General features: G+C 34.2%; 1 protein-coding gene across 1 annotated transcript in view; it reads right to left on the bottom strand.

The window, feature by feature from the left end:
• Nucleotides 1-5,971: 5,971 nt before the first annotated feature.
• The window catches only part of LOC149794076 (cytoplasmic polyadenylation element-binding protein 1-like), an 83,332-nt gene continuing 62,268 nt past the window's right edge, over nt 5,972-27,035 (bottom strand). Inside the window, exons 11-13 of the mRNA XM_089966512.1 lie at nt 23,789-23,883; nt 17,892-18,094; nt 5,972-6,342 (exon numbers count right to left, since the gene is read on the bottom strand). Coding sequence (XP_089822638.1) covers nt 17,897-18,094; nt 23,789-23,883 — 293 coding nt within the window. The 3' untranslated portion in view covers nt 5,972-6,342; nt 17,892-17,896. The remainder of the gene's footprint in view (nt 6,343-17,891; nt 18,095-23,788; nt 23,884-27,035) is intronic.

Genomic DNA, 27,035 nt, shown 5'->3' with positions numbered 1-27,035 from the left:
GTCCTTTGAAAGAACTGATCTATTTGAAAAGAATTTCCAGGAATTTTAGATAAGACCATTTCTTCGTCAATTACAAAGTGTTGAAACCATCTCTATAAACATGAGCAATAAGATTTTAAAATTTTTTGCCACTGTAACCTCAAACTGGATGTTATGATCGGCACCCATTTTCATTTAGGTCAAGCTAACCACAATTACAAGACTTGTGAAAACTCAAATGTTGATAGGACTATCCAGTCCAACAAATTAGGAACAAGATTTTCAATATGTTAATGTGGCAGAAACATTTTGAGTTTAGACTGGCAACATTTTCATTTAGGACCAGCTAGACATCAGTTAGTTTTCTGGTGAAAACCCAACGTTTATGTGACTTTACTAAAGTTTCATGGCAATCGTCCACATAGTTTAGGATTAGCAATAACAAACCTGAAAAGGACAAATGCTGGATGATGGACAACAGATCACCATAAGCTCATATGATCAATGACAAGTGGACTAAAACTGCAAGGCATTACATTAAACAGGTGAACTATCTGCTCTAACAGACTCTCTAAAACATGATCTATAAACTGTGGGATTTTACAGATTTTAATTTTGCAGCAGGCTTTTATATACTTTGTATACAAGTGGGTCAGAAGATGAAAGGAGTTATGGCATGACGCGCAAGAGAAAATGATGAAAAAGAGAAATCTGTTCAAAGTAAATAAAAAAAATTAAAGATTATTGATTTCTAAAAACAAATGTATAGTTGCTACAGTTACCCAAATATACAGTATCATTGTGTAAATTTCTACTTCAGGTAAACAATAGGCAAGACCTCTATATTATCTGTAAAACATTTCTCTCCATTTTCTTTTAAAATGTTAAAAATCTGTAATATTAGATACTGGATCTTTGTGGAGACCATTGCTAATTGCAAGGTAGCACATTTAATCTATGATAAAATTATTTTTTTTTCTAAGAATAAATTTAGGCCAACATTATTCAATATTCTTTGAGATGCCTGTACTGTATATACTCATTTATAAACAAGTTGTATCCAACTACAAACAACACAGACCTACCATCATACAATTTACCAGCAGCTCAGGGTCTTTATTTCTACTGATTACTTCCAATAAATCGCATAAATCCATATCTGCTGATGAAATGTAAAACTGCAGATCTTGGTCTGTGCAATCTGCAGTTTGATCCGACTTGTAAGGAAGTATACAAGGTAACCAATTAGTTTAATTTTGGTTTTTCTGCAGCTTTTGTAAAATGTATGAATGTAACATATATACACATACAATGCAAACATAATGAACATAAACTAATCAAATAAACTCAAATTAATCAAACAAAGAGAAACAAAGTGAAGAAAATGTGCAGACAGTATGAAAAGTTGAAACCTTAACCTCAACACTAAAACAAAACCCCAGTAAAATGTGCAGGTGCAAAAGGTAATTAAGGAGAAAAGTATTAAGATGGTAGTTCATCCTGTTCAAAGTACATATGGTCAACAACTAAAATTTGAATGAAATAATCATCTAAATACATCTGACCAGATGACTTTTGACCAATAAAATCTCTTGAAAGAAAATCACATTTGACAAGATGACTAATAAAATCTCATGAAAGAAAATCACATTTGGCAAGATGACTTTCGACCAATAAAATCTCTTGAAAGAAAACCACAGAAGCTGAATGTGAATAGTGACAAGTTCTACTACTCATCCAATACAAATATTGAAAACTACAGGATGAAAATGTGTACTCAACCTCATCTTTCTGCAGTTTTACAAATCTGTATATTTTTGAAATTAAAGATCAATTATTTAGGAAAATTTACTTCCACAAGATATTTTATATCACACAAGATTTAAAAAACAACAATCAACATCAAGTGATACCATGGTAAATATTAAGTTAATTTGGATAGCCTCATTTGTTGCAAAGTCAAATCCTCTTGTACAAATTAGACTAATAATTGCTAAAAAAAATGTTCTTGTTAAACCAAGTGGAATGAAAGTCAGGAAAAGAGGAGTTAAATACTGTGATTTTGGTTAACAAAAATACCCCAATATACAAAATTAAACATTGGGCTGAGAACAGACCATATACCAGTCTAACAACATAAAGCATGAAAAAAATGCTGCTAAACCAATTTTGAGAATACACTGCAGCTGGACAGTATACAGGTTCTTGCTACATTAGTTTCAGGACAACAAAACTGGATCTTGGCTTAAACAGCAAGTGTCCGTCAACATTCCTGTCTAGCTATCTTGTCAATTAAGGTGTTTTGCTATCTGTCAACAAAGTCAACATTTAGTTACAATGAAATTTCTGCACAGATTTGTTTTGACAATGACTGATCAACATATGTTCAATACAAAGGCTAGACACTCTTGGCTGTTGCAAGCAACATGAATCCTTATAAATTTTGTTTGAGTTGTAAAGACAAAATCTGACATTCAAGATTCAAAACAAGATTTAATGAAAGGTAAAATATGTGCATGGCAAAGAATTAAACCAGTCTGGACTAATATAATAAAATGGGTTCCCTAAGAAATACTTTATTTTTTAAAAATGTCACTACAAGCCAGATCATAAATATTCCATGAAAAAGACGAAACAAGTCTGTGCAATATAAAAATAGCAATTACAGTAAAATTGTACATATCTAAACTTGAAATGGAACATGGATGCCTCATGAACACATCCCTTAAAGAGATGATAGAGATGAAAGAATGGACAAAAGTAATGCTACATGTTCTTGTCAATGTCATGGCTGAGTGTAAGAATTTATTGTCTTAAAAGATTAATTCAAGCTGATCTGATCTCTTGTAATACCCTACCATAAAATATATGCTTATTTCAAATGAAGTTTCAAGTGGAATACAAAGCATGCATGTATTAAAATTGTGTTCTGCACAATGACCTTGGCCTTGTGTTTACTGCATGACCTTAACCTTTGACTTACTAAATGACCTTGGCCTTGCAGATTACTGAACAGTTTACTCAATCAGATGTAATAAAATCAGTTAAGTACTCGCAAAGAAATGTTAAAAAACCCAATCACCTCAGAATGCCATGTGACATAAAACTGATTTAGAAATAAGAGACCCAACCTATTTTCTTTCACCTGGTACAACATGCCAGTGATCACATTGGTCTAGATATCAATTATAACTGGTTTCATGGAATCTTTTCATTGAGAGGAGACAACTAGGCAAAGAAAATATGTACAAATCATCCCAGAGGCAACAAAATGTTTTCGAACACTGAAGAGTAGATTACAACCGTAAAAATGTTCACTATTGCCATTTATTGGACCTAAATGTCGTGATCAACTAAATTGTACGATTTACTATAACCACCTCATTAAAATTTCCCCACAAATACAGGACAAGTAAATGCATGACAAAAGATATACATCTTGTGTGGAGACTTAGCAATTTTTATTTCAATTCCTGTTGATATTTCCATAAAGTTAATGTGAAGATTGATCTTGTCTGGTTTCACACCAAAAGAAGGTTATATGGTGCCAGGCAATTCGGGTAAAATACCTTGCCCAACAACACACCATTGTGGATGCACCAGGCTTGTCACACGGTAGGATTCTAACTTGCATCATTTTAGTTTCACACTGATCATGTTAACCAATGAGCCACTGCAAACCCTTAATGTGAAAATAAAAAGGAAAAATGCAAGAATTGTGCTTAATGGAGAAACAAAAACCAAGAAGCTGGTGCAAAGGGATTTGCAAAATAAACCACCAATCCAACCCGATTTGAGCAAAAAACTCCAAACTCAACTTGACTAATACTAAAAGTCTTGGTTCAGAAGTGAAATACTTAAAATAGTATTAAATTCATATTTTTAATGAATTGTGAATAATAAGTCAAGTCAAGCATTCAAATGACAGAAAAAATGAGCTTGCTGTGATTTTCATTTGTGTGTGTACATGTTCAGTTAAAAAGTGGATCCAGAACTTCTGGCATTTAACATGTCCCTACATGTTTATTTGTAAGAAATAATGAATCTTTGCTATAATAAATGAAAGTCAAAATGTTAAGAGCTCTTATGAACAAACAAAAACAAAAATACTGTTCAAGGTGTAATCTACAAAATGTGAAAAGTTTTATTTATATCTCCAAGATAAAAAGTCTGCCAAACTTTTCTAGAGTACTAAAATACCAGACACTGCAGTTGAACCTGAATAATGTTATAATTGATATCGACCCATAATGCAGCATTTCAACAAGTGGCATGTGACATATTTCTAAATATGACTGCAATCTCATTTTCACTTCAATTAATCCACTTTGAAACTTTTGCTTGATAAAATCTTAACTTGGCTAAAACTGGTATGTGTATACCCCCAACAATATTCATGCAAAACAATTCCATTTAAACAGTGAGAGGGATAGTGACAGAATAAACCTAAAACCATATTAACAATAAATCAATAAATGGGTCACCATTTTAAATAGATATAAATTTGTTAAAAATATGGAAATAAAAAAAAAAGAGTATAGTGACCATATTGCATAGTTCTCTATGTAGATAACTGCAAAATGTATCCTGAAGCAACCTGTTTGAGTTACAGTGACTTTGACCTTTTGACCACAAAATCAATAGGCTTTATCCTTACTACAACTGCAAGTTACCCCCAGAGTTTGATAAATGTCATATAGAACTGTGTGGAAACCATCTGAGCAATGCCTTTATTCTGAATCTTGACCTTACCTGGTTCCCCTGGGGTCAAAGTATAATTCTAAAACCATATGGCAAATCTAAATCCAGCACAAAGTTAACTTCAAAGTTTGACTGTTGTATCAAGGATAGTGAAATGTTTGTTGACAAGCAACATGACAGATGTACAGATGGATCTGACAGAAAGATAAAAGTAATAGACATTTTGTTCCCCCAATAAATTCTGGGATATTTATTTAACTATTAGTAGTTACTGAGTGATCTACACCAAATGAATTTATTACCTCTTTTTACAATTTGTCCTTATTCAAGTTACTACTTAAATTAAAAACTCAAAAACTACTGTTACATCATTCATTCATGGATAAGAAATTGATCCAGTTGATCATAAATAGTTAAAAGCTATTAAATCATACCTGTTTATAATGATCATGCACATCAAAATCAAATACAGGTAACTGGAAATATAGATAAATAAGGATAGCTATATATAGATATATAGGAAGGTAGACAGAAAGACAGACTGACATAGATAGACAGATAAAGGTTTATGTCTTGTAAAGATTGGCACGAATTCCACCTCTTCCTGATTACTGGGCACTATATACAGTCAAAATGAGGCCACTGAGACCTAAGCCAGTGGCAGCTTGTTGCAAAATGCAAGTACAACAGACAAATTATACATGAAAATGGAAGTGGTGCAAAAATTGTGGTTCCTGTACATTGTTTAACACTTGAAGTAATTCACCTGTAGACAGATGTAGACAAAACATTGAATACACATAAACTTAAGTGACTGCTGCTCAATTTCAAACTTATCAATACAAAATATAAATTCCACCATCAAGACAAGCTTTACATACAAGAACTTAAAATCTTGCAAATCTTACACCTGGATTTGCCAACAACAAAACCAATTCCTGTAAACTGTTCCTGCAGGTGTCTAATTAATGGAGATGGTAAAATATGTACAAACTTCCTGTTGCATTAATTTTATGTTAACTATTTTTACATCAATTTTATATCTACCATCTTTACTTGTTATACCTTGGGTCCAACTGCAAATAATATGGACCCTGATCTGCTGTCACACAATGTACCAACAGATCAAGGTCTATATTACCTGTTCTACCAATTACTCCTACCAGTCCACAGACCCTGGTCTGCTGGCACACTCAAGAGTACAAATGGTACATTAATGATCTTACTTTATGAAGGGCTAATGCACCAATTCATAAACAATATCTAATGCTCATAGAGACTAACAAGAGTGATGCCAATGTACTGGGGACAGGAAATGTGTACAATGACTACATCACATGTGGAAATGTGAGAGGCAAGGACAGGTGAAAGCCAGTTTGAAAACAGTTTTTGTACAATATCAATATGTTTTCAAGCCAAATGGATCACCAACAATAACTTCTCTTCAAATTTAGCCCCAGATAGTCGAGAAGTTTGCACAGATGAGTAAAAAAGATACCTTATCTGGTAGATCTCACATCATATATACTTTACGATTTACACTATTACATTGTAGCATGGGAGTAAAATTTTTGATAATCTGTAAAAGAGAATAAAATTCCACGAGGCATGTGAGATTATACAGCTCTGTGGAAAGAAAGCTCAGAGAATCATCTGCCGAATCTGAAATAAAAAGAAAATTCAACAAACAGCTATAAAAATAATCATACAACTACTTATTTATACACTGTATCTGCACAAGTCTTTTTTGTCAACTTGGCATCTTATCAGTTTTATACATTGTAATGTGAACAGCTAGCTGCCATATTCAACAGATCAATCAAGTTTGCAAATTTTATGAGAATGAGAAAGAGGAAACAGGAGTGGACCCAAAAAAGTATTGAAACTAAAGTAAAAAAGTGCAAAATGCAAAGGAGACTAAGGTATAAAAAGTGTGTTCGTGTTTTGATTTTTAATGCTCTAACAACTAGATCACCAGAGCGTTGTAAGTGCAGAATCTGAGATTTAAAAAAAAATCTAATTTAAACTAAGCTAATCTAAAGGTTCAAGACTTATCTTTCAGGCCATATAAGCTGGAGTAATCTCACAAATAAGCTAATAAAACTGAAGTAATCTCACAAATAAGCTAATATTTATTAGCAGTGATCTCACAAATAAGCTAAAAAAACTGCAGTAATCACAAATAAGCTAAAAAACTGCAGTAATATCACAAATAAGCTAATAAAACTGCAGTAATCTCACAAAGCTAATAAAAATGCAGTACTCACAAATAAGCTAAAATAACTGCAGTAATCTCACAAATAAGCTAATAAAACTGCAGTAATCTCACAAATAAGCTAACAGAACTGCAGTACTCACAAATAAGCTAAAAAAACTGCAATAATCTCACAAATAAGCTAAAAATGCAGTAATCTCACAAATAAGCTAATAAAACTGGTAATCTCATAAAAAGCTAATAAAACTGCAGTAATCTCACAAATAAGCTAACAAAACTAAAAATCTCAAATGTCACCAAAATAAGGTGGGAGTAGAAGAAAGAGGTAGGAGGAAACTCGATCTAACAACCCTTCGATATCTATCAATATCTATCTCTTTCTTCCTACTCCACAAGTTTTGGCTCTATTGAGATAATAGTTTTGAAGAGATGTTGCCTCTGGTTGTATAAACATTAAACTTGATTTTTTTCTGAGGTTAATCTAGCATGCTAGCTGTTGTCCATCCAGCATGTATGTTGGACTGACCTATTTGACACCATTTTTGGGTTCATAATCACTCACTGGCATTTCCATTAACACTTTCACAACTAAAATAATCTGACCTAGTTTATCACTTTAAAAACATATTGTTATCGTCATTATCATCCAGTATTTGCAAAATGAAATGCCTAAAAATGAACCACACTATGAACCAGCCATTTTTGGTTTCTAGGCAGCCAGTATTTCAAACAAATTTGTAAAATGACCTTGATGCAAAATTCAAACTATGAGGAAATGCTTGTTCTAGGGCCAAGCATGCCAATCAAATTTAGTTTATAAGCATTAAAGCTGCAGAACCCAAATGTGCAGACAATCCATCTGAAGAAAAAAAATGGATGTAGCAACAAGTGCTATGATACCTCTACCAGCCTAACTCCTGTTGCGACATGTATTTTAAGGGGAATGGTTGAATAAAAATTGAATACTGGGTGGAGTACATTTTCATATGCACAACTTTAAACTAATTTGCAGGAGTTCTTGTTGCACATCACTCATCAACTGCAAATTTGTACACACTTTGTAAATGAGCACTTTGGCAGCATCTCGGAACATTCTTCCTGGAAGGACCAAATCGTTCAGCAGATTCCTCATCTTTTATACTACTTGTTGGAAGACTATTCACTTCCAGAGACCAGAATGTTGATATTGGTCCAACTTGTGAAATTATTTGTGGTAAGGGCAGTGAATGATTATATCGTATTAAACAAATATCCAATCCGAGAGGAAACGTTTCAAATTATTCAAAAATGTGATAAAAATGTTTCATTCTGAAGCATTTTAATTAACTGTGTAAACACTTAGGAGGATAACTGATTATGGTATGCAGTGTCCACCAGATATCCGACTTTAAAATATTTCATTTATAAACAAGAACTAAGTAAAAGACACTGTAGGTTAAGAAGCTTTGGATTATGAGGTAGCAATGCAATGATCAGTTTGGGATTTAGCACTTGTATTTGCCATTGTTTATAAGCACTTTTATTTGCCACTGTTAATAGGCACATTTATTTGCCATTGTTAATAAGCACATTTATTTGGCACAGTTAATAAGCATTTATTGGCATTATTAATATGCACCTTTATTTGCCACTGTTAATAAGCACCTTTATTTGCCACTGTTAATACCCGTACAGAAAAATCTCACGTTCACATGAGCTGCTCATAAGCTGCACATGAGAACCTTGTTAGAAATGTATGCAAATTGGGTAGATTTTGCAGGCTCATGTGAGCAGTTTGTTAGATCTTGTGAGCCAAGGAAAAACTAATCTGATTTTCACATGTGCAGATTTTGCTCACGTGAGAATCTCAATTTTCACATGAGAAAGTAGAACTTAGAAAACATTCTTTTCCATTACATACAACCATGTTGAAAATAAGGCAGAGTTCTAATTTCTCACGTGAGAAACTTGGACTTTGATTCTGATTAAACACTTATTTCAAATTTATTCAAAGTTGGATTTTCTCATGTGAGTTATCACATGAGCAATTTGGACTTAATATTTTGTGTAAATGTTGAATGTCAAGCATCTCCATTATTGTCAAACAGACATCATTTCTAATTTGCACTTGCTGTTGCTTTGTTGTATTTTTTAAATTTTAAAACATTTTCAACTTATTTTCTCACAGTGAGTTTTAATCTTATTCTGACCCAACAGGCTCCTTGTATTTGAACATATTAAGGTTCATTTCACTGTTCATAAAAGGAAACAATTCAGAATTAAGGTCTCGTATAACGTACCAGACTACCCATTAAACTTTAACAGCTGTCAAAGAATACAGTTAACTTGCATACTGATCGTGGTTGATGTTTAATAAAGCAATCCGTAAAAAGGTGAAATGTTTCTCTCACCAAAATACACAGTTTACAGATATAAAAAGGAAATACAACTTTTGCCCTAAAATGAATCCTATGTACCATAAACATATGATGCAACTCCTTTATTCACAAACTTCTAAAACCCGCTATAAAATTGTAAAATAAATACATAGCCACATATCTGGAAAAAAATAAACACTGATGCACAGTCCTTTTGGCCTAATAAACTTCAAGTCATTTTCCAGAAAAATTGGAGAATTACATAAACTACGTTGTTTTCTTCCATGCCTAACGTTCGCACAAAAGTCAATACAATCTTATACTTACTGAATTGTGTAATTCGGTTTAGGGGTCATCCATTTAGTATGTACGCAAAAATCTGGCAAAGCTTGACACCCACCCCACCCCCAGTACGCATGCATACTTTTTTTACGCCCCCCCCCGCGTATGTACGCTTGATGCCCCCCTCCCCATATTCTATATAACGGCCTATGTTTAATCCACGCAGAAACCATAAAGGATTAATAATATTAACGTGTTTAATAAAACATTGTCCACTGATGTTGAATGTCTGGCATCAAAGAAATACGTGGGGTAACATTAAACATTTTGTCTAGTGTCCGCTAAAATTCAAATGCCGACTGAACAGTCGAACAGGTTACGTATTAGACAAATTATTATCAAGGTTTCACCCCAACCCCATTTCCTATGCATATGTACATTATCAGTAAAAAAAACAAACATGTACTGTACATAAAATATAATAAATCCGTAAGAAACTGCCTAATCCAGTTGTGTTTGGTTGTGTAGCTGTTTCGCACTGTTTTACACGTGTATATTCTTGGCAATGGAACATTTTGCTTATCTGCAGCCTTTTAAATGTTCTGATCGTGTCATTTCAAAGTTTATAAAAGAAGTTTCCTATTGAAATAATCACAAAACAAATCACTGACATTTCCGTTAACTTTTCTGTGACCCAGGTTATCAGGGTACATGATGGAAGAATCGGCTAGTTCGAACCATTAGAGTGTCCTATGGGGCATGGCTCGACACAAGCTACTGTAAAAACATCAAAATTAACTAGGTCTATATTAATTAACTTATTAATGATATGAATTCACTTATAGCTCAGTTTTTATGAAACATCAGATAAAATAGCATTTATTTGATATATAAAATATAACATTAAGAAATACCCGAGTATATATGTACAAAGGAGTGTAAAACCATAAGGGCTCGCATCGTTGCTTACAATTTAAATGTCAGTCATACAGCAGTATAAAATAATAAAAGTATTATTTTTATATTCATGTATGACTGACTTTTATATTGTAATCAATGATACAAGCCCCAATGCGTACAACAACATGTTTACTAATAATTAACCCGTTATGGTGTCTCAGATGAACTCAACAGATGCTGGATGTTGACCTACAGTGTACATGTAGAATAGCACTTTTAAACCGAACAGACAGAAATTTACGCGCGGGCCATGTTCTCTTAGCAAGGGCCACGCTGTTTATGAAGAAAGTTATTTAATATTCTCCTGCAACATGTTTGCTCTTAAAACATTCTGACAGCAAGAGTGTGGACATTATTAAAATATAGAAACCAACACCAACATCTAAAGATGTCCACATCGGTACTGATGTTAATGTCCAGTACGAAACAGAAGACGTCGACGTGCTGTTAGGGAAGATTCAAGGATTATGAAAGACTAGTTCTTTGCTGAGAAAGAGGTAAGTTACTTTTACTCATTTCTTTTTACAATTTTCGCATATAGAATGATCAAAGTGGATAACCTGAATCATCGACATTATAAGCATAAGCATAAATTCGCATGGTCATTTAAAATTGAGCCAATGGTTTGTTTCAGATTTTACTTAAAGATAATAATTCAACTTCCTCTTTCTAAAAATGATATCTACACCACACTATCATCGAATATTTAAGCCTTCCACAATTCAACTGTGCGATCATGTCTGGCTCTTACCCCCACCCCCAATAATAATGCGGGCGCCTCAGTGAGAAGCACTTGCGTTACAGATTGAAACAATTTGTATTATTTTATTGCTGACTGGGTGGATCAAGATAAGCATACACAATTGAGAACCAAATGCAGTAGCTTAATTCATGATTTTATTCCTAAAAGACATTTGCCCTGTCTGTCAAATATTTTGATTGGTAAATTTAAAATAGAGATTTAATTGGATAAGGATTACAGCTTTTCTTAATGCTTATATACACTAGGACTCTTGCCAACCAAATCGTTTTCTCATTTCAGTGCATTCTTTCTGTTATGCATAGATAAATAAAATGATCAATTATACTAATTTTTATCTTTATACAGATTAAACTTCATGAAGGTCACACAATTTAATCAACACAACAAAGTTAGCAATCATTTGAAAGAAGTGCAAAACACTGACAGCAACAGGAAGAAGTCGGACAAAACCCCATTGCCATGCTAGAGGAAATTCCAACTCCAGTAAAGGGTATGTATAAGACACTTCAAATCTTTTGATGTAATACACATGATAACATATGCATTTCAGACTCTAAAATTTGACCCCCAGTACATTTGTTTTGTTTAATATAAAAGTTGGAAACCAGATTTTGAATTTCTTTATATATTGCAAATGTACATATTTTGGAAAAATGTATCCTAAAAGTTTTGGATAAATCTTCCAGAGGACTGTTCCAGAAGTAGAGATGTCAATTTTTTTGAAATTTCTAATGTGTACCCATCATTCCTAACGACTGGTTACCAGAGTATACAATCAAAAGGAAATTTTATTAAATGTGAAGCTGAACTGCTTTGTTGTAGGTTCACATGTTACAACCCCAAAAAGAGCTGTAAGCATAATTATTACTACTATAAGTGGCAAAAATCATAATCTGAGCACAACAAGAGTATAAATTACATGCCATTATTACAGAAAACTGTATGAAAAATGTATATGCAGTTATAATTTTTGTCACAAATCAGCTGAACTCATGTGGATTAGTAGTATAGATGAGAATAGACACAAAAGAAATTGATAAATTATTTGTGCATAACAGTCATTTCGACTAGTGTACATGTCTACAGTAACTTTCGCGAATCATAAAGTCCATAAATGTTGATTGTTGTATTATCCTCAACCTGCCATGGTTCATCCCATAACGACGGTCCAGTGCAACATGTTTTTAAGTTTAACAAAATATCTTTTCTCTAACATTTTTCAGTTACATAACATCCATCAGTTGCATTGATACATCCCAGTTTATTATTGTTGTTTTTTTTCTTCTTTTTTAAAAAATGATATCTGGTGCCATTTATTTTCTATTTAAGCTGGATTGCTATGTGTGTAGTATCATACTAGAATGAATCTAGGGAAAATGGTTTCACATTCAAGAACCTGTCTGTTTTCTTGGAGCTGTTTGATGTAAAAGTCATGAAGAAGTTACCAATACATTAATTTTTGTTTGATTTTTTTCAAAACTGTTATTAAGTAGCAAACTTTTTTTAATCTTTATATTTCAGTCTGTATAGTTGTCCATTTCATTCATTTTTTGTCCTAACATGGTGGTATAAGAAGTGCATGTTACAGTAGCCAAGTTAAACCAGACATTCATATTGTGCTTATTGTGCTTAATTTTATTTGACCCAGTTAATGTCACCAGGATCAGAAAACAAGAGTGTTTTAAGTCATGAGAAAATTGTCACATGAACCATGGACAGACATGAAGTTAGGATGGTCAGGCTTGAAATATCAGCATTGATTCTTAAATAGGTCACATGAGAAAGGATTGTATTATTATACTGACCATGTATGACAAGTAAATTGTAAGCAACCATATGAGCCCCTGTGAACACTTTTTTTTAAACGGGTACCCAATTGTTCATTTTATTACCCAGGTTATTATCAATGGGAGAATACCCAGGTACACATTGGCATCTTTATCCAAAAGTAGTCAAATTTGGAATATGCAACGTGACTTGCAGGTATCTCATCAACAGTGCAGTTTATATGTTTGCTACTGAACTATGGTAATTCTATTGGTAGAGCAATTTGACTCATAGTCCAAAGGATGAATTTTCAGACTGGGTTGGCTGCGTAAGTATGTCCTTGGGAAAACAGTTGGCTCCTATTTTCACAGTGTGATAAAGTGCCATCTAATCCAAACTACAATTATGTATTTTGCCTTTACCTTGTAAAACATATCTTCAAAAATCCACCTTACAGAATGTCTCAAATGCTGTGATCAGAAGAAAACAACTTCTACCAACTTTTTCATTTCCATTTCAGGTTTCATTTTTCAACAGTTCAAAACTGAGCCTGCTAACTTAAATTCAGTGGTCAACAGGAAGTGCATTGATTCAAAGAGAACAATCTCCAAGTGAAAATATTGTTGCAGACTGGCAAATAATGAAATTCAAAAGCAGGAATGTCAATTACACGTTTTGTTTGCTTTGAATTTTCTGGAACAGTGAAGAATGGTCTTCATGTGAAGCAAATTTCCAGCAGTATCTTTCATTATGACCTTAAAGTTTTTAGAATAAATGTGATGTATTGATATAACAGGTACATACATACATACAAAAATACATACATACATCATAGAGACATACATACTCTAGTTGTCTTACCTTATTAGAAGATCACTAATCGAACTCAAATTACATGATTATGATTACTAGATTTGAATATTGATCTTACTGTGTTTAATTCTTGTAAAAGATGTATGTATGTATGTATTCAATAAAAACTAAATACTATAGTTTTTTGTTGTTTTTGCTTATGTGAGCAAGATGCCGCTCAAGTGAGCAAAATCTTGCTCAAGTGAGCAAGATGTTGCTCACGTGAGCAGATCTTGCTCACATGAGCAAGATATTGCTCTTGTTAACAATAATTCCTGCACATGTGATTTTCTTATTAGAATCTATTTGCTCACGGGAGTTCTACCTAATTTGCATGTTAAATTGCACATGAGACTAACCTGAGTTAGATCTCACGTGAGAATCTCATGTGCAGAAGGGTAGGTAGTTTTGGTGTGGGTAAGCACCTTTATTTGGCACTGTTAATAAGCACATTTATTGGCACTATTAATAAGCACCTTTATTTGGCACTGTTAATAAGCACCTTTATTTGCCACTGTTAATAGGCACATTTATTTGCCACTGTTAAGAAGCACATTTATTTGCCACTGTTAATAAGCACCTTTATTTGGCACTGTTAATAAGCACCTTTATTTGCCACTGTTAAGAAGCACATTTATTTGCCACTGTTAATAAGCACCTTTATTTGGCACTGTTAATAAGCACATTTATTTGCCACTGTTAAGAAGCACATTTATTTGCCACTATTAATAAGCACCTTTATTTGCCACTGTTAATAAGCACCTTTATTTGCCACTGTTAAGAAGCACATTTATTTGCCACTGTTAAGAAGCACATTTGCCACTATTAATAAGCACCTTTATTTGCCACTGTTAATAAGCACCTTTATTTGCCACTGTTAATAAGCACCTTTATTTGCCACTGTTAAGAAGCACATTTATTTGCCACTGTTAATAAGCACCTTTATTTGGCACTGTTAATAAGCACATTTATTGGCACTATTAATAAGCACCTTTATTTGCCACTGTTAATAAGCACCTTTATTTGCCACTGTTAATAAGGGCACCTTTATTTGCCACTGTTAATAAGCACCTTTATTTGCCACTGTTAATAAGCACATTTATTTGGCACTGTTAATAAGCACATTTATTTGGCACAGTTAATAAGCACATTTATTTGGCACAGTTAACATGCACATTTATTGGCACTATTAATAAGCACCTTTATTTGCCACTGTTAATAAGCACCTTTATTTGCCACTGTTAATAAGCACCTTTATTTGCCACTGTTAAGAAGCACATTTATTTGCCACTGTTAATAAGCACCTTTATTTGGCACTGTTAATAAGCACATTTATTGGCACTATTAATAAGCACCTTTATTTGCCACTGTTAATAAGCACCTTTATTTGCCACTGTTAATAAGCACATTTATTTGCCACTGTTAAGATGCACATTTATTTGCCACTATTAATAAGCACCTTTATTTGCCACTGTTAATAAGCACCTTTATTTGCCACTGTTAATAAGCACCTTTATTTGCCACTGTTAAGAAGCACATTTATTTGCCACTGTTAATAAGCACCTTTATTTGGCACTGTTAATAAGCACATTTATTGGCACTATTAATAAGCACCTTTATTTGCCACTGTTAATAAGCACATTTATTTGCCACTATTAATAAGCACCTTTATTTGCCACTGTTAATAAGCACCTTTATTTGCCACTGTTAATAAGCACCTTTATTTGCCACTATTAATAAGCACCTTTATTTGCCACTGTTAAGAAGCACATTTATTTGCCACTGTTAATAAGCACATTTATTTGCCACTGTTAAGAAGCACATTTATTTGCCACTATTAATAAGCACCTTTATTTGCCACTGTTAATAAGCACCTTTATTTGCCACTGTTAATAAGCACCTTTATTTGCCACTGTTAAGAAGCACATTTATTTGCCACTGTTAATAAGCACCTTTATTTGGCACTGTTAATAAGCACATTTATTGGCACTATTAATAAGCATCTTTATTTGCCACTGTTAATAAGCACCTTTATTTGCCACTGTTAATAAGGGCACCTTTATTTGCCACTGTTAATAAGCACCTTTATTTGCCACTGTTAATAAGCACATTTATTTGGCACTGTTAATAAGCACATTTATTTGGCACAGTTAATAAGCACATTTATTTGGCACAGTTAACATGCACATTTATTTGGCACAGTTAACATGCACATTTATTTGGCACTGTTAATAAGCACTTTTATATGCTATTGTTTATAAGAACTTTTATTTGCCATTGCTTAGAACTCATGTTTGTCACGATTTTTGCAAAATATGTTCGAAGTTTATTTCTAGAGTTGATATTTCATTTTTGTATGATTTTCACATTTCCCTTGAGACTTCAAGCTCTTGATCTCATTGATCTAGCTCTACAAGTCCAAATTGTAGTGATGGTGGGGACTAGGGCAGGGCAAAGTTCAAATGCATATACACTGTCAGCAAAGTTGCTAAATCCCAGCAAATCTGTACTTGAGCTAGTTCTATGGTGTTCATAGATTTTACCTCAGTAAGATGAATACTGTATCCTAGAAGCAATTTTCTACTGCTTAAAGTCATTATTGGTGCAACACAACTAGAAATATCACATTTTTTATTAATGTGATCAATATGAAAGTCAACAGTAATGTTCAAACCATCATTATAACCTCATAACAGCAGTTACCACTAATTGAAAGTATTTTCAGGAACACAACATATACTTTATATACATGGTGTACAGTGCTCATAGCACTTTTTGTTTGAAAATAAGCTTCCCATCACAAAGCAGACTTTTTATGTGCTATAATGGCCCAGTCAACACAGCATTCATTCATTTTAATCATGTGCTTTAATGGCCCAGTCAGCATAGCATCCCTTCATTTTAATCATGTGGTGCTTTAATGGCCAAGTCAGCATAGCATCCATTCATTTTAATCATGTGGTGCTTTAATGGCCTTGTCAGCATATCATCCGTTCATTTTAATCATGTGGCGCTTTAATGGTCCAGTCAACACAGAATCCATTCATTTTAATTATGTGGTGCTTTCATTCACAAAAAAATGACTCATTACTAATGAGACTGTAACAAATCTAAACCAATGTCTGGATAAATATGTAAGCAATTCAGAACTGAAATATCAGGATGATCTGGTTAGAAGCATCTTTAATGGATCTTTTAATTTCTTTCTTGATATTTGTATCAGTAAATTAATGTTCTTCCCAAACAGAATTTTTTAAAAACTTCAGGCACTTTTTCAAGACTTCTGAGCATTCTCGATCACCATTCCAGTGCATTTTGGAGCCAGCTATTAAAAAAAAAATCCTTGGGTAGCATGTTTGGGATCTACACCTTACCTGAAAACCCAAATTTTTTTCTTCAGAAAAAGTAAAATTTTCTAAGGACAATTACAAAATAAAGGTTTCACTTGAAAATAGGATTGTGGATCTCATGGGTTGTCAAGTTTTTGTGCAATGTTTTAAAATTAGTGCAATCCCACAATCACATGCCCCATAATAGACACTGGGTGATCTGTTGACAATATATGGACTGGTCAAGCTACAAGCAAGGTAGAATAATTTAGTGTTTATAACAGTTATTTGCTACTTTTTTTTAAAATCATACATTTTTGATTATATTTTACATTCACTTCAGTCAAATGTGTCAATGTTTATTTTCTTTCTTCGCGAACCTCCTCTAAAACATTCAAAGTTGTCAACGAATTTAGGAATTTCAAAGTGAGAAACTATGTCCTAGACTCAGACTTAAACATGTTTACCTCCAAATACAATGACCTGAATATTTAACCTATATTCTTAGAGAAAATAGCTATGTATTGGATTGCTTACAAAATAAATGTTCCTGGTTAGGTACAACATGAACTTGATTTTTGGACAAGGTCAAGTACACCATACAAAAGTTACAACCTAATCACTGAGAAAAGCCACCAAATAATACAAATCAAATATACACAACAGATACAATTTCTAATATTTACCTAGCTCAGAGGTTGATATTTGCAATGGCCTTGGTGTTGCGGGTCAGAGGTTTATGGTGTCGCAGTGCATCAAGAGCGTGCTGCCAGTACCAGCAGGTTCGACAGAAGTACTTGAAGCACTGGAGATCACGGCAAAAGTAGGGTCCTGCCTGGACCCCACACAGGGAGCAGATGGAATCCTCCAGGTAGGGGTCAATCTGAATCTAAGAATATAAACAAAGAAATGAAAATCACATCTCAAAAAAATGTAGTCTGACCTGTCAAGGAGTGAAATTATCAGGGTAGATAGAACTGGAATGACCCACTACAGTACCCATGAAACTGAAAAATGAAAAACAACCATTTTGAGATAAAAATTTACATATACAAGGGCATCACTAAATGCTCCGAAAAAATTCCTAGTGAGACATAACAGACTAAATACACATGATCCTGCAAGTTAAACCAATTTGTCATCTGCCGCTTACTGAGTGACCTGCATAAGACGAAGATGAATTGTAATTCAACACAGATCTACCTAAGACTGCACAAAAAAGAGAGACCCTCAGCGGGCAAAGGAAATGTTCTACTAGCCAAAAAGAATTTCCAAAATCCAAGTCGAGACCGTTTTTGATATTCTTGAAAAACTCCAGACAAAATCTGGTATCAAAATTATTTTTTACATGTCCAAGTGAAAATATTCACAAGATACCTCTGAGTGCAAGACAAAATTTGTCAATTGTTAATGTGCTTTTTCTAATGATGTTCATTATTCTGTATAAATAACATTTTCAAAATTTCCAACATGTAAAAGATCATTCCAACTGGTTTCAACAACCATCACGTGTACACTAAAACGTTTGTATTATGTCACTGCTTTTTATTTTGTTGATTAGTCTGGTTCTTGGAGTGGTATTAAATAGTATACTAGCAAGTTGGGAGTTAAAGTAGTGGGAAACTAGACTATCTGTTGATATACCACCAAACAAGATTCCTTTTTTTCAAAAACTACCGCCATTTATTTTGTGAGACAATCGCCTACGTTGAACCTCAATTTTTGTATTGTTTAATTAGTAATGAAGTTGTTATTTCATTGAAAATAACAGTGAAACTTCTTATCCTTGAGGACATCTCTAAATGCCAGTTAAGAAAATCTCAAAAAAATCGCTTGCCCACAATAGTCCATATCTGTGAAACCAAGTTCTTTACTTTATGAAGTATTCATTTCGCCTGGTTGCCTTGCTATCTTTGATCACAGTTATGAAAGAGTTAATTTAAGGCAGTTTATGTTACAAACACAATAAAATTAGTTAAGTGTTCAAATGATCAACTGAAGTGAGTTCACACAACTTCCAACCGGGGCCACTAAGTATTAGGTATACAGGATTTGCATGCCTTTAAACTTTTTTAAAAATATTCCACCTCCTTTTTTGATTCAAAAGACAATTAACGTGATAGGACCTAATAAAAAGGAGGCCAGCTGTTAATTCATTTGCATAACACAACATATACTTCTACAAGTCAGTTATGAAAACACAGTTGGCACTTAATTAGGTTCTCAGAGAAATGCTCAGTCATAGCTGTTACAGTAGATTGACACATTTTACGTTTAAATACAAATTGCATTTATGATGATTATGCTCAAGTGAAACTAAATGATAGAATTAAAATAAATTTCACTTAATAAAAATTGATTTAAATATTAAAGTACTGCCTACACTAGGCGTAAGTGACATTTTCATTGATCAAAATTTCCTCGAATACCTTTAATTATGGTGTACTGAAAATGTCGTTTGGAAAGAAAATGTAACCAATTAAATGACTTATTAAAAGTTGATAATTTCAAAGTTTCCAGGTCATATCTACAGTTTTCAACCATAAAATGAGTGATATATCAAGGTACAAGTTATCAATTTTTATCACGATTTTTATTTCAAGTTAAAGAAAAAGTGATCAATTTTGTTTTTTGGTATTCTCTGGTTTTAAATAAATAGGGATCCATGCCTGACACAGCATTATAAACAGGTTCACGAGTTATCAGGGCGTGAGTTATCAAGGTAGTGGTGTACTTGCTTTGATAATTGTGCTGGGAATAATGTTAATAAAGAGCTATTGTCTCATTGTTTGCTTGCTGTATAAATTACCATTGTTTTTAAGATACCCAACCATTAATATTCCAACTGGTTTCAGCAACCATCACATGTTCATGAAAATGATGTATTATATCTGTTTTTCGTTATTGATTCACAACCAAACATTGTTTTTTTAATTTAAAAAACCCAATGCCTAAACTAAGTTTTAAAAAATTGTTCTATTAGAAAAATACTGACACGGATTTCATTGCAAATAATAGTCATCCTTGAGGAAATCTGTGCTAATTCATGAATTTTAAGTTCACTACAAACTCTGAAACTCACTTCCCCACAATTAACCATATCTATGGAAAGAAGCATTTTATTGCACCACTCACCTTACTTGGTTGCCTTTAATCACATTTGTGAACAAGTTTGCCAATTTAAGGTATCTTAATTATATTACATACACAATATTTGTAACAGTTTTGATCAGCTGAAATGATTCCACCCGACTTAACCGTGGCCACTAGCTCCTACGCAGGTAGGATTTGCATGCTTTTTAACATTTTTATTTCACCCCCTTTATTTGATACAATATAAAAGCTCTCAATTAACGTGACAATATAAAGCAGGCCTTCTTTTAATTCAGTGCACTACAATAAATACTTGCACAAGCCTGATATCAAGACAGTCAGCACTTTATTATGTTCTCAAAGAAATGATAGTGGACATAGATGAAATGGTAGATTGACATTTCACATGTTTGAATGAATGAAGGCACATTGCATTACTCTTAAACCAGACTCGAAGATAAAATGAAAAACATGCATTTCACTTTACATAATTATTTAATTCATATTTATTTATTAAACTGTTGCTTCCAGTAGACATTAGTGACATTCTGACTGACCGAACTTTCATTGAATACTGTTGTTTATGTTGTACACCGCTCCCTCGATAACTCGCGTCAGGATAACTCGCGATCCCGCTTATAACGTGGTGTCCTTCTTGGCTCCCAATTTTTTCCAGAGAAAATGCATTTAAAATATCTTTAAAATATGATGAACATGAAAAAATTACGACAAGAATTGATAAATTAAACCTTGATAATTGCTCGTTTTATCAAAAATGGTGATTAATGCCCGTAAAAATATAATCCATATTTTGAAATTTGCAAGTTCTAAAGAAGAATTAATTTCAGAGATCTTGAAAACGCTTAATTACGCGTATTTGGATGCCAATTTTTGATCTGGGACGCAGAAAATCACTGAGGCGGGAGTCCTCCATATGCATGTAATAGGTGCGCGGGAAAATTCAAAGATTTGCCGGTCCTGTTTCAGCCACCTGCTTTGTGGGAAAATGTGTTGATCAGTTAATTGCTGATATTTACAATGACAGAATTTAGTGACTGAAAGACGTTTTAATGTACTGTTGCCATTTTATAAGACTACATTAAAAAAAACAAAAAAAAACATGATGCAACAGCTAGGCGGCTGGTTCAAGGGCTTTGACTGGCGGTTGAGTGAGAAAATGTACTGATATTTAGTGATTGAATTCAGAGGCAGAAAGACCCAGTTTTAAAATCCTAGCGAGACCTCTGTTTAAAGATATCATATATTATGTAAGTTTTTATGATAAATATTTGTCAGTATACTGTAAATAAACAGTCTGGTGAAATAGCGATCAATGAAAACTTCTGGTAAATGCTAACAGGTGGCAACAGAGAATGAAATAAACACCAATTAAATGTCTTCCTGTGTGAAAGTCACGTTCTAATCCTTTAATTCCGTTTCAGTGTAAACATTATAATCAGAACATATTCTGTTCATTGAAAACATGAAAAGAGTCAATCGACCGTCACATCGAAACCCATGAGTACTTCTGTGAGAACCTAATTACATGTACATGCCAGCTTTGTTTTGATCAACAACTTGGGGAAGTGTTTGTTGCATTAAAAAAAAAAAAATTGATTGCAAGAGACCTGGGGTGCTGGATTAAGGGTCTTGGAGTTGCCTTTGAAATAAAGCAAAACAGTAACAGAGACAACGATGATGATAGTGACTTCAAATGTTTCAGTGAAACTGATGTCATTAATGCCGAGGCTGTTTGGGAGAAATTCGTACAGACTCATGGTCCTGAGATGGGGATTTCTCTTGATATGGAGGAATGGATTTGTGCTGACAATGATTGCCCCACAGCCGAATACATGTCAGATGAAACTAATTCTATAACGAACAAATTTGCAGCAGAAGACGATTCTAACTGGAGTAACACAATTGTTGAAAGTGATGCAGACGCAGATGTTGCACCCCCCCACCCCTCTGTACAGGAAGCAATCAAATATTTTGATATTGCCATAATGTGGCTGGAGACCCAAAATGTTGACTATGTAAAGCTCATGCAGTTGAGAAATCTGAGGGATTTTGCTCGGTGGCAAGAAACCAAGGAGTAACACACACAAAAAATTAACTGATTTTTTCAAAAAGTGAATTGATATTTGTCAAGCGTGGCACAAACAGCAAGTATTAACTTGTTCTAATTTACGTTGTTTTAAATTTGTAGATCAATTAAATATGTTAGTACTGATTAACCCTTGTTTTTTTGTTTTCCACTTTACTTCTATCGCATTCAAATCTATCTATCATTCGATCGACACTGTTTCTCGAAAAGAGTCGATCTTTTGTCTATCAAAAACGTCTAATTTGGATCAAACAATAAAACTAGAATGTATCCAATTCAACATAAAAATTAGTGACGTAGTACACAATGTGTGAAGTGGTACACATGTTAAGCGAAAGGAAACCACGTGGAATAATGTTTTCGATGCTTGCTTCAATATACTGCAATTTATCCTGAAATTAATGTTGTCCCATGAGGAAATAATAAAGTACACTGTTATGAAGAGATATTTATTCACAGTTAATCTCAGAAAGATTTTAAAGCGAGTATTCAACAGTATAATCTGCCTACCCCCCCCTTATTTTTCCGTTATGTCGTCAATCACTTTGGCCTTATTTTATAGGTCCTTCGATAACTCGTGCCTCACTTATAGTGCGGTCGATGTTTCTGGACCCCGATGTGCACGAGTTATCGAGGGAGTGGTGTACTATAATGTTGTTTGGAAACAAATGTTGCACATATGATGATTGTTGCCAGAATTGTAACAGAAGAGGTTCATGATGATTCATCCAATGCATGATGAGAATGTCGAGAATGTACCATGCTTTTTCTTCTTAAATATATGGAAAACGGAAAACTTGAACCAAAACCATAAATGGCAACATTGCTAGAAAAGCAACTCCTGTGTCTGGTTTTCCACTAACACTGGCTTGCAAAAAAATCCTTAAAACTGAATAAAAAAGCTTTATACAAGTACAGAGATACCAATGAACACAGTGACATTTAAATGCACATTTCTTTCCTAAAGGACTTCAAGAAAACCTAAGTGCACATTAACTTGCTGTCTCCATCTGTTGATTTTAACATTGTACTAAGGGCATAAGCTCTCCTGGACTACATAAATTGTTGTCATAGCCTGAAATCTAATCATGTCCTCTACATATATCTGCAAATATGCCTGTGGAATTTTGTTCATCTACATTCAATTTTTTTGCACAATCATATTAACAGGAGTGAATGAAATCAAGATGTTACAGCAGCAAAACTAGTAATCCGAAGGCATTTAAACAAACAAACATTGCAAAAGGTTTGGGCTGGAAGGATGCATTTACAGATAAACGGATAGAAAAGGTAACCACAGTTACATGACGCCTTTTGCAACATTAATGTCATCTGGAAGACAAGAAAATAATTTCACTTCATATCTTGTGTCAAAACAACTACCTTCTTGGTGAACTTCGGTGTTTTTATCTCCACAAAGGCTGCCTGGACAGCTCTCATGTAACTTCTCTTGCTGCTGAATGTCACTCGACCACTCCCTATAATAGATCACAAGTCAGCATATTACTAGTGGTCATAATAAAGATGTCTGTCATTTACTGATTCACGGTGTCAAAAGGCTAGTAGCAATTACCCCCCCCCATCCTCAATTTGCAATATAACCATTACATATCTGATTGGTCACAATTTTGGGTAGATGTTGTGACTGGTAAAATATTTGGGATAGATGTTGTGATTGGTAAAATGTTTGGGTAGATGTGACTGGTCAAGATTTTGGGTAGATGTTGTCTAGTATTCTCTTCATTCTAAATCTCTGAAAACAGCTATCATGACTGACTATTACCACACCTCTTATTCTGAAGATTTTCAAGATGGCTTCTATGGCATTGGCTCCAGTCATTTTGGATTCCAGAAGTCATTAAGTGAAATCATATTGGATGTCTGAGCAACTATTTCATTATGACAAACAAGACCTTGGGATGAAGTGTGTGCAAAGCTTTATGCATTGCAACTCTTCAATCAATTTAGAAGGGGTAGTGATAACAAACTTCTGCTAACTGACTGATGATGGACCACAGACCATCCCAACAAGACTTGAAGAACTACAGTATTCATGAAATGAATAATGTGAAATAGATTTTTTAAAATCGTATTCACTAAAAAAATTATGCTAATATTAAATGTGGAGAAGTTTGAAATAACTATTCTTTACTTAGTTCAACCAAAAGGTTCTGCAATTGTTTGATTCAATCATTTATTTGGAAAGAAACAGTTCCCATTTTTTATATTTTGTACTCTATTTGCAGAGGGCCAGAAGGAGGAACAGTTCTATGCAACAAACTGTCAGTATATAATCAAGTTCAGCATGATGTACTTTGTTTCTCATGCATTTTGCAAACATTGTTCACCAATGCTGAACAATGTTAACTATAACATGTTCACTACTCTATAGCATGTTCACTACTCTATAGCATGTTCACTACTCTATAGCATGTACACTACTCTATAGCATGTACACTACTCTATAGCATATACACTACTCTATAGCATGTACTCTACTCTTAAGTGTAGTACACATTTTCACAACTGGGTACAGCTATTTTAACACTGCTGATGGCAAGTCCTTCTGGTGGAGGAAGAATCCGGAAAAAACCAGAATAACCACTGATCCATGGGAAGCACTCTGGCAAGCTATCTTATGTCCACATTGGCTGAGCCAGAGACTCAAATCCATGCAAACAGGTGAGTGTCAATGAGGAATGTCAATGAGGAATAACACTTCCTAGTGTATGGATCACACTAAATTCTCTAGTTTGCACAGACCATGGAGAGACAAATTTAACTGGATGATGCATTTGACAACCTTGTTAAAAAAATTCTCCTGGCAGAGAGATAATTTGAGATGAGCCTAGCATAAAGTTGGAGAATCGAAGGGTTGTTGCGGAGAGAACCCGTGTTATGGCAGTAGAAAGATAACAATTTGGGTTGGTCTAGCAACAGGTCAAGGAGGTCTATGAACCACAACCACTGAAACTAGGTGTTGAGCAATGCAAGTCCAGACCCTCTGTAAAACATGTACAATCCATATGAAGGGAGTGAATGCATAATCGAACAGCCAATCCCATCCACTGCAAAAGCTCTTCAGTTTGTGACTGGGGAAGCTTGTTCAGTTCTCAGCAAACAAGTCTGCTAGAGAACTCACCTACTGACTGAATAGGGACTCTGCTACTGCTTCATGCAGAGACCACTCCATCAAGCAATCCCCCAATTTGGTCTATGAACTGTTGTAGTGCTAAACATGCCACTCTCATATATCCAAATTGTGAAGTAGAAACTCCTCAGTAGACCAAAGGCTTTGCAAAAATATACCACCCCAACCTGAATCTGACATGATCTTTGTACAGATACGAGTGGGATTTTGGGGCATGTAGTGGAACTCCATTCAAGTACTTGTCTTGAACTCCTAGTTTGGATGGTACTGAAAATCTGACCCTAGATAAATTCAGGCTAACAATACTCGTGTGGTTTCCAGACTGCCAGAAACAAAAACTGGAGAGTATGTAGAGAAAGCCTACCCAGAGGAACCAGGTCTGCCAGAGTTCAAGGTCCCTAAAAGGGAAAGTCAGACACTTCAGTCTTGGCTGAAGTGTCCTCAAACTGCAAGGATTCTGTCTACCTTTTCCTGTGTTATATGAAATTGAATTAAGGAATTTCTCCAGGTACAGCACAAGCCCTGGCTGTGTCACTGTGGACTGACAGTAAGATAAACGTTGCAATTGTGTAGCAGCCATACAGTCATCAAAATGACTAAATAGGGTGATCCCTAAGCAACCACTATATGCATTACTGTGATCAAAAAACCCTGGATGCTGAGGCTAGGCTAAAAATTTAAAAACCACCCGTTTGATGCAAAAATGGCAGGTATTTCATATGAGGAGGAAAGATGGAGTTGTGAAAAAGTACATGTCCTAATATTTGATTGGAATTGCCCAGTTGGCAAGCCTGACAGCATTCTGGACTGTTGCTGCAGTTTACATTTTTAATCATTCCTCTGGCAGAAATGTGTTTGGGGAAAGAAATTTGACTAGTCATAGTTTTCTTCCCTGTAGCAGGGATTTCATGGAGTAGAAGGCTGGAGTTTTATATGCTCTCTACTGTGGTCCTCGGCAGAAGGATGTGTACCCCTTCCATTAATCTGGAGCTGTGTGACTTAATGAAATAGGATGGTGCCCCTTGGCGATCAAAGGTGAAAGCCCTCCTTTACTGAAGGACCCACCTATCACCTGTGATACCTGATAATTCTGTTACAGGCTGAGTACCATATTTTCCGGCCTATAAGTTGATACTTTTTGACTTGTTACTCAGGTCTTCGTCTTATACTCCAAACTGACTTGTATATGGATCATGTCATTGAAAAGTTCATCAACTTATATATGGATTACAGTAACCGATATTTTGTTAAAATTGCACTATAATTGGCATAATCAAAAAAAGGTAAAAAAAGAAGTACAAATTCTTATTAAATTACTATGTCAATAAATTGTTATAAACTAATATGACTGCGTTTGTATAAGTTTTGTCATTATTTAGTTTGCATTCTGCGTGTATTTTCTTTTTTCTCAAATATGAAAGAAAAGAAAACAGTTAATTACTGATAAGAAATTCACCAGGCAGCATAGCACTCTTATGG

The sequence above is a fragment of the Sinohyriopsis cumingii genome, chromosome 8 (assembly GCF_028554795.1).
Source record: "Sinohyriopsis cumingii isolate HCF-2022 chromosome 8, ASM2855479v2, whole genome shotgun sequence".
Taxonomy (NCBI): domain Eukaryota; kingdom Metazoa; phylum Mollusca; class Bivalvia; order Unionida; family Unionidae; genus Sinohyriopsis; species Sinohyriopsis cumingii.
Note: the sequence above shows the minus strand (reverse complement) of the source record. Positions and strands in the feature narration are given on the sequence as shown.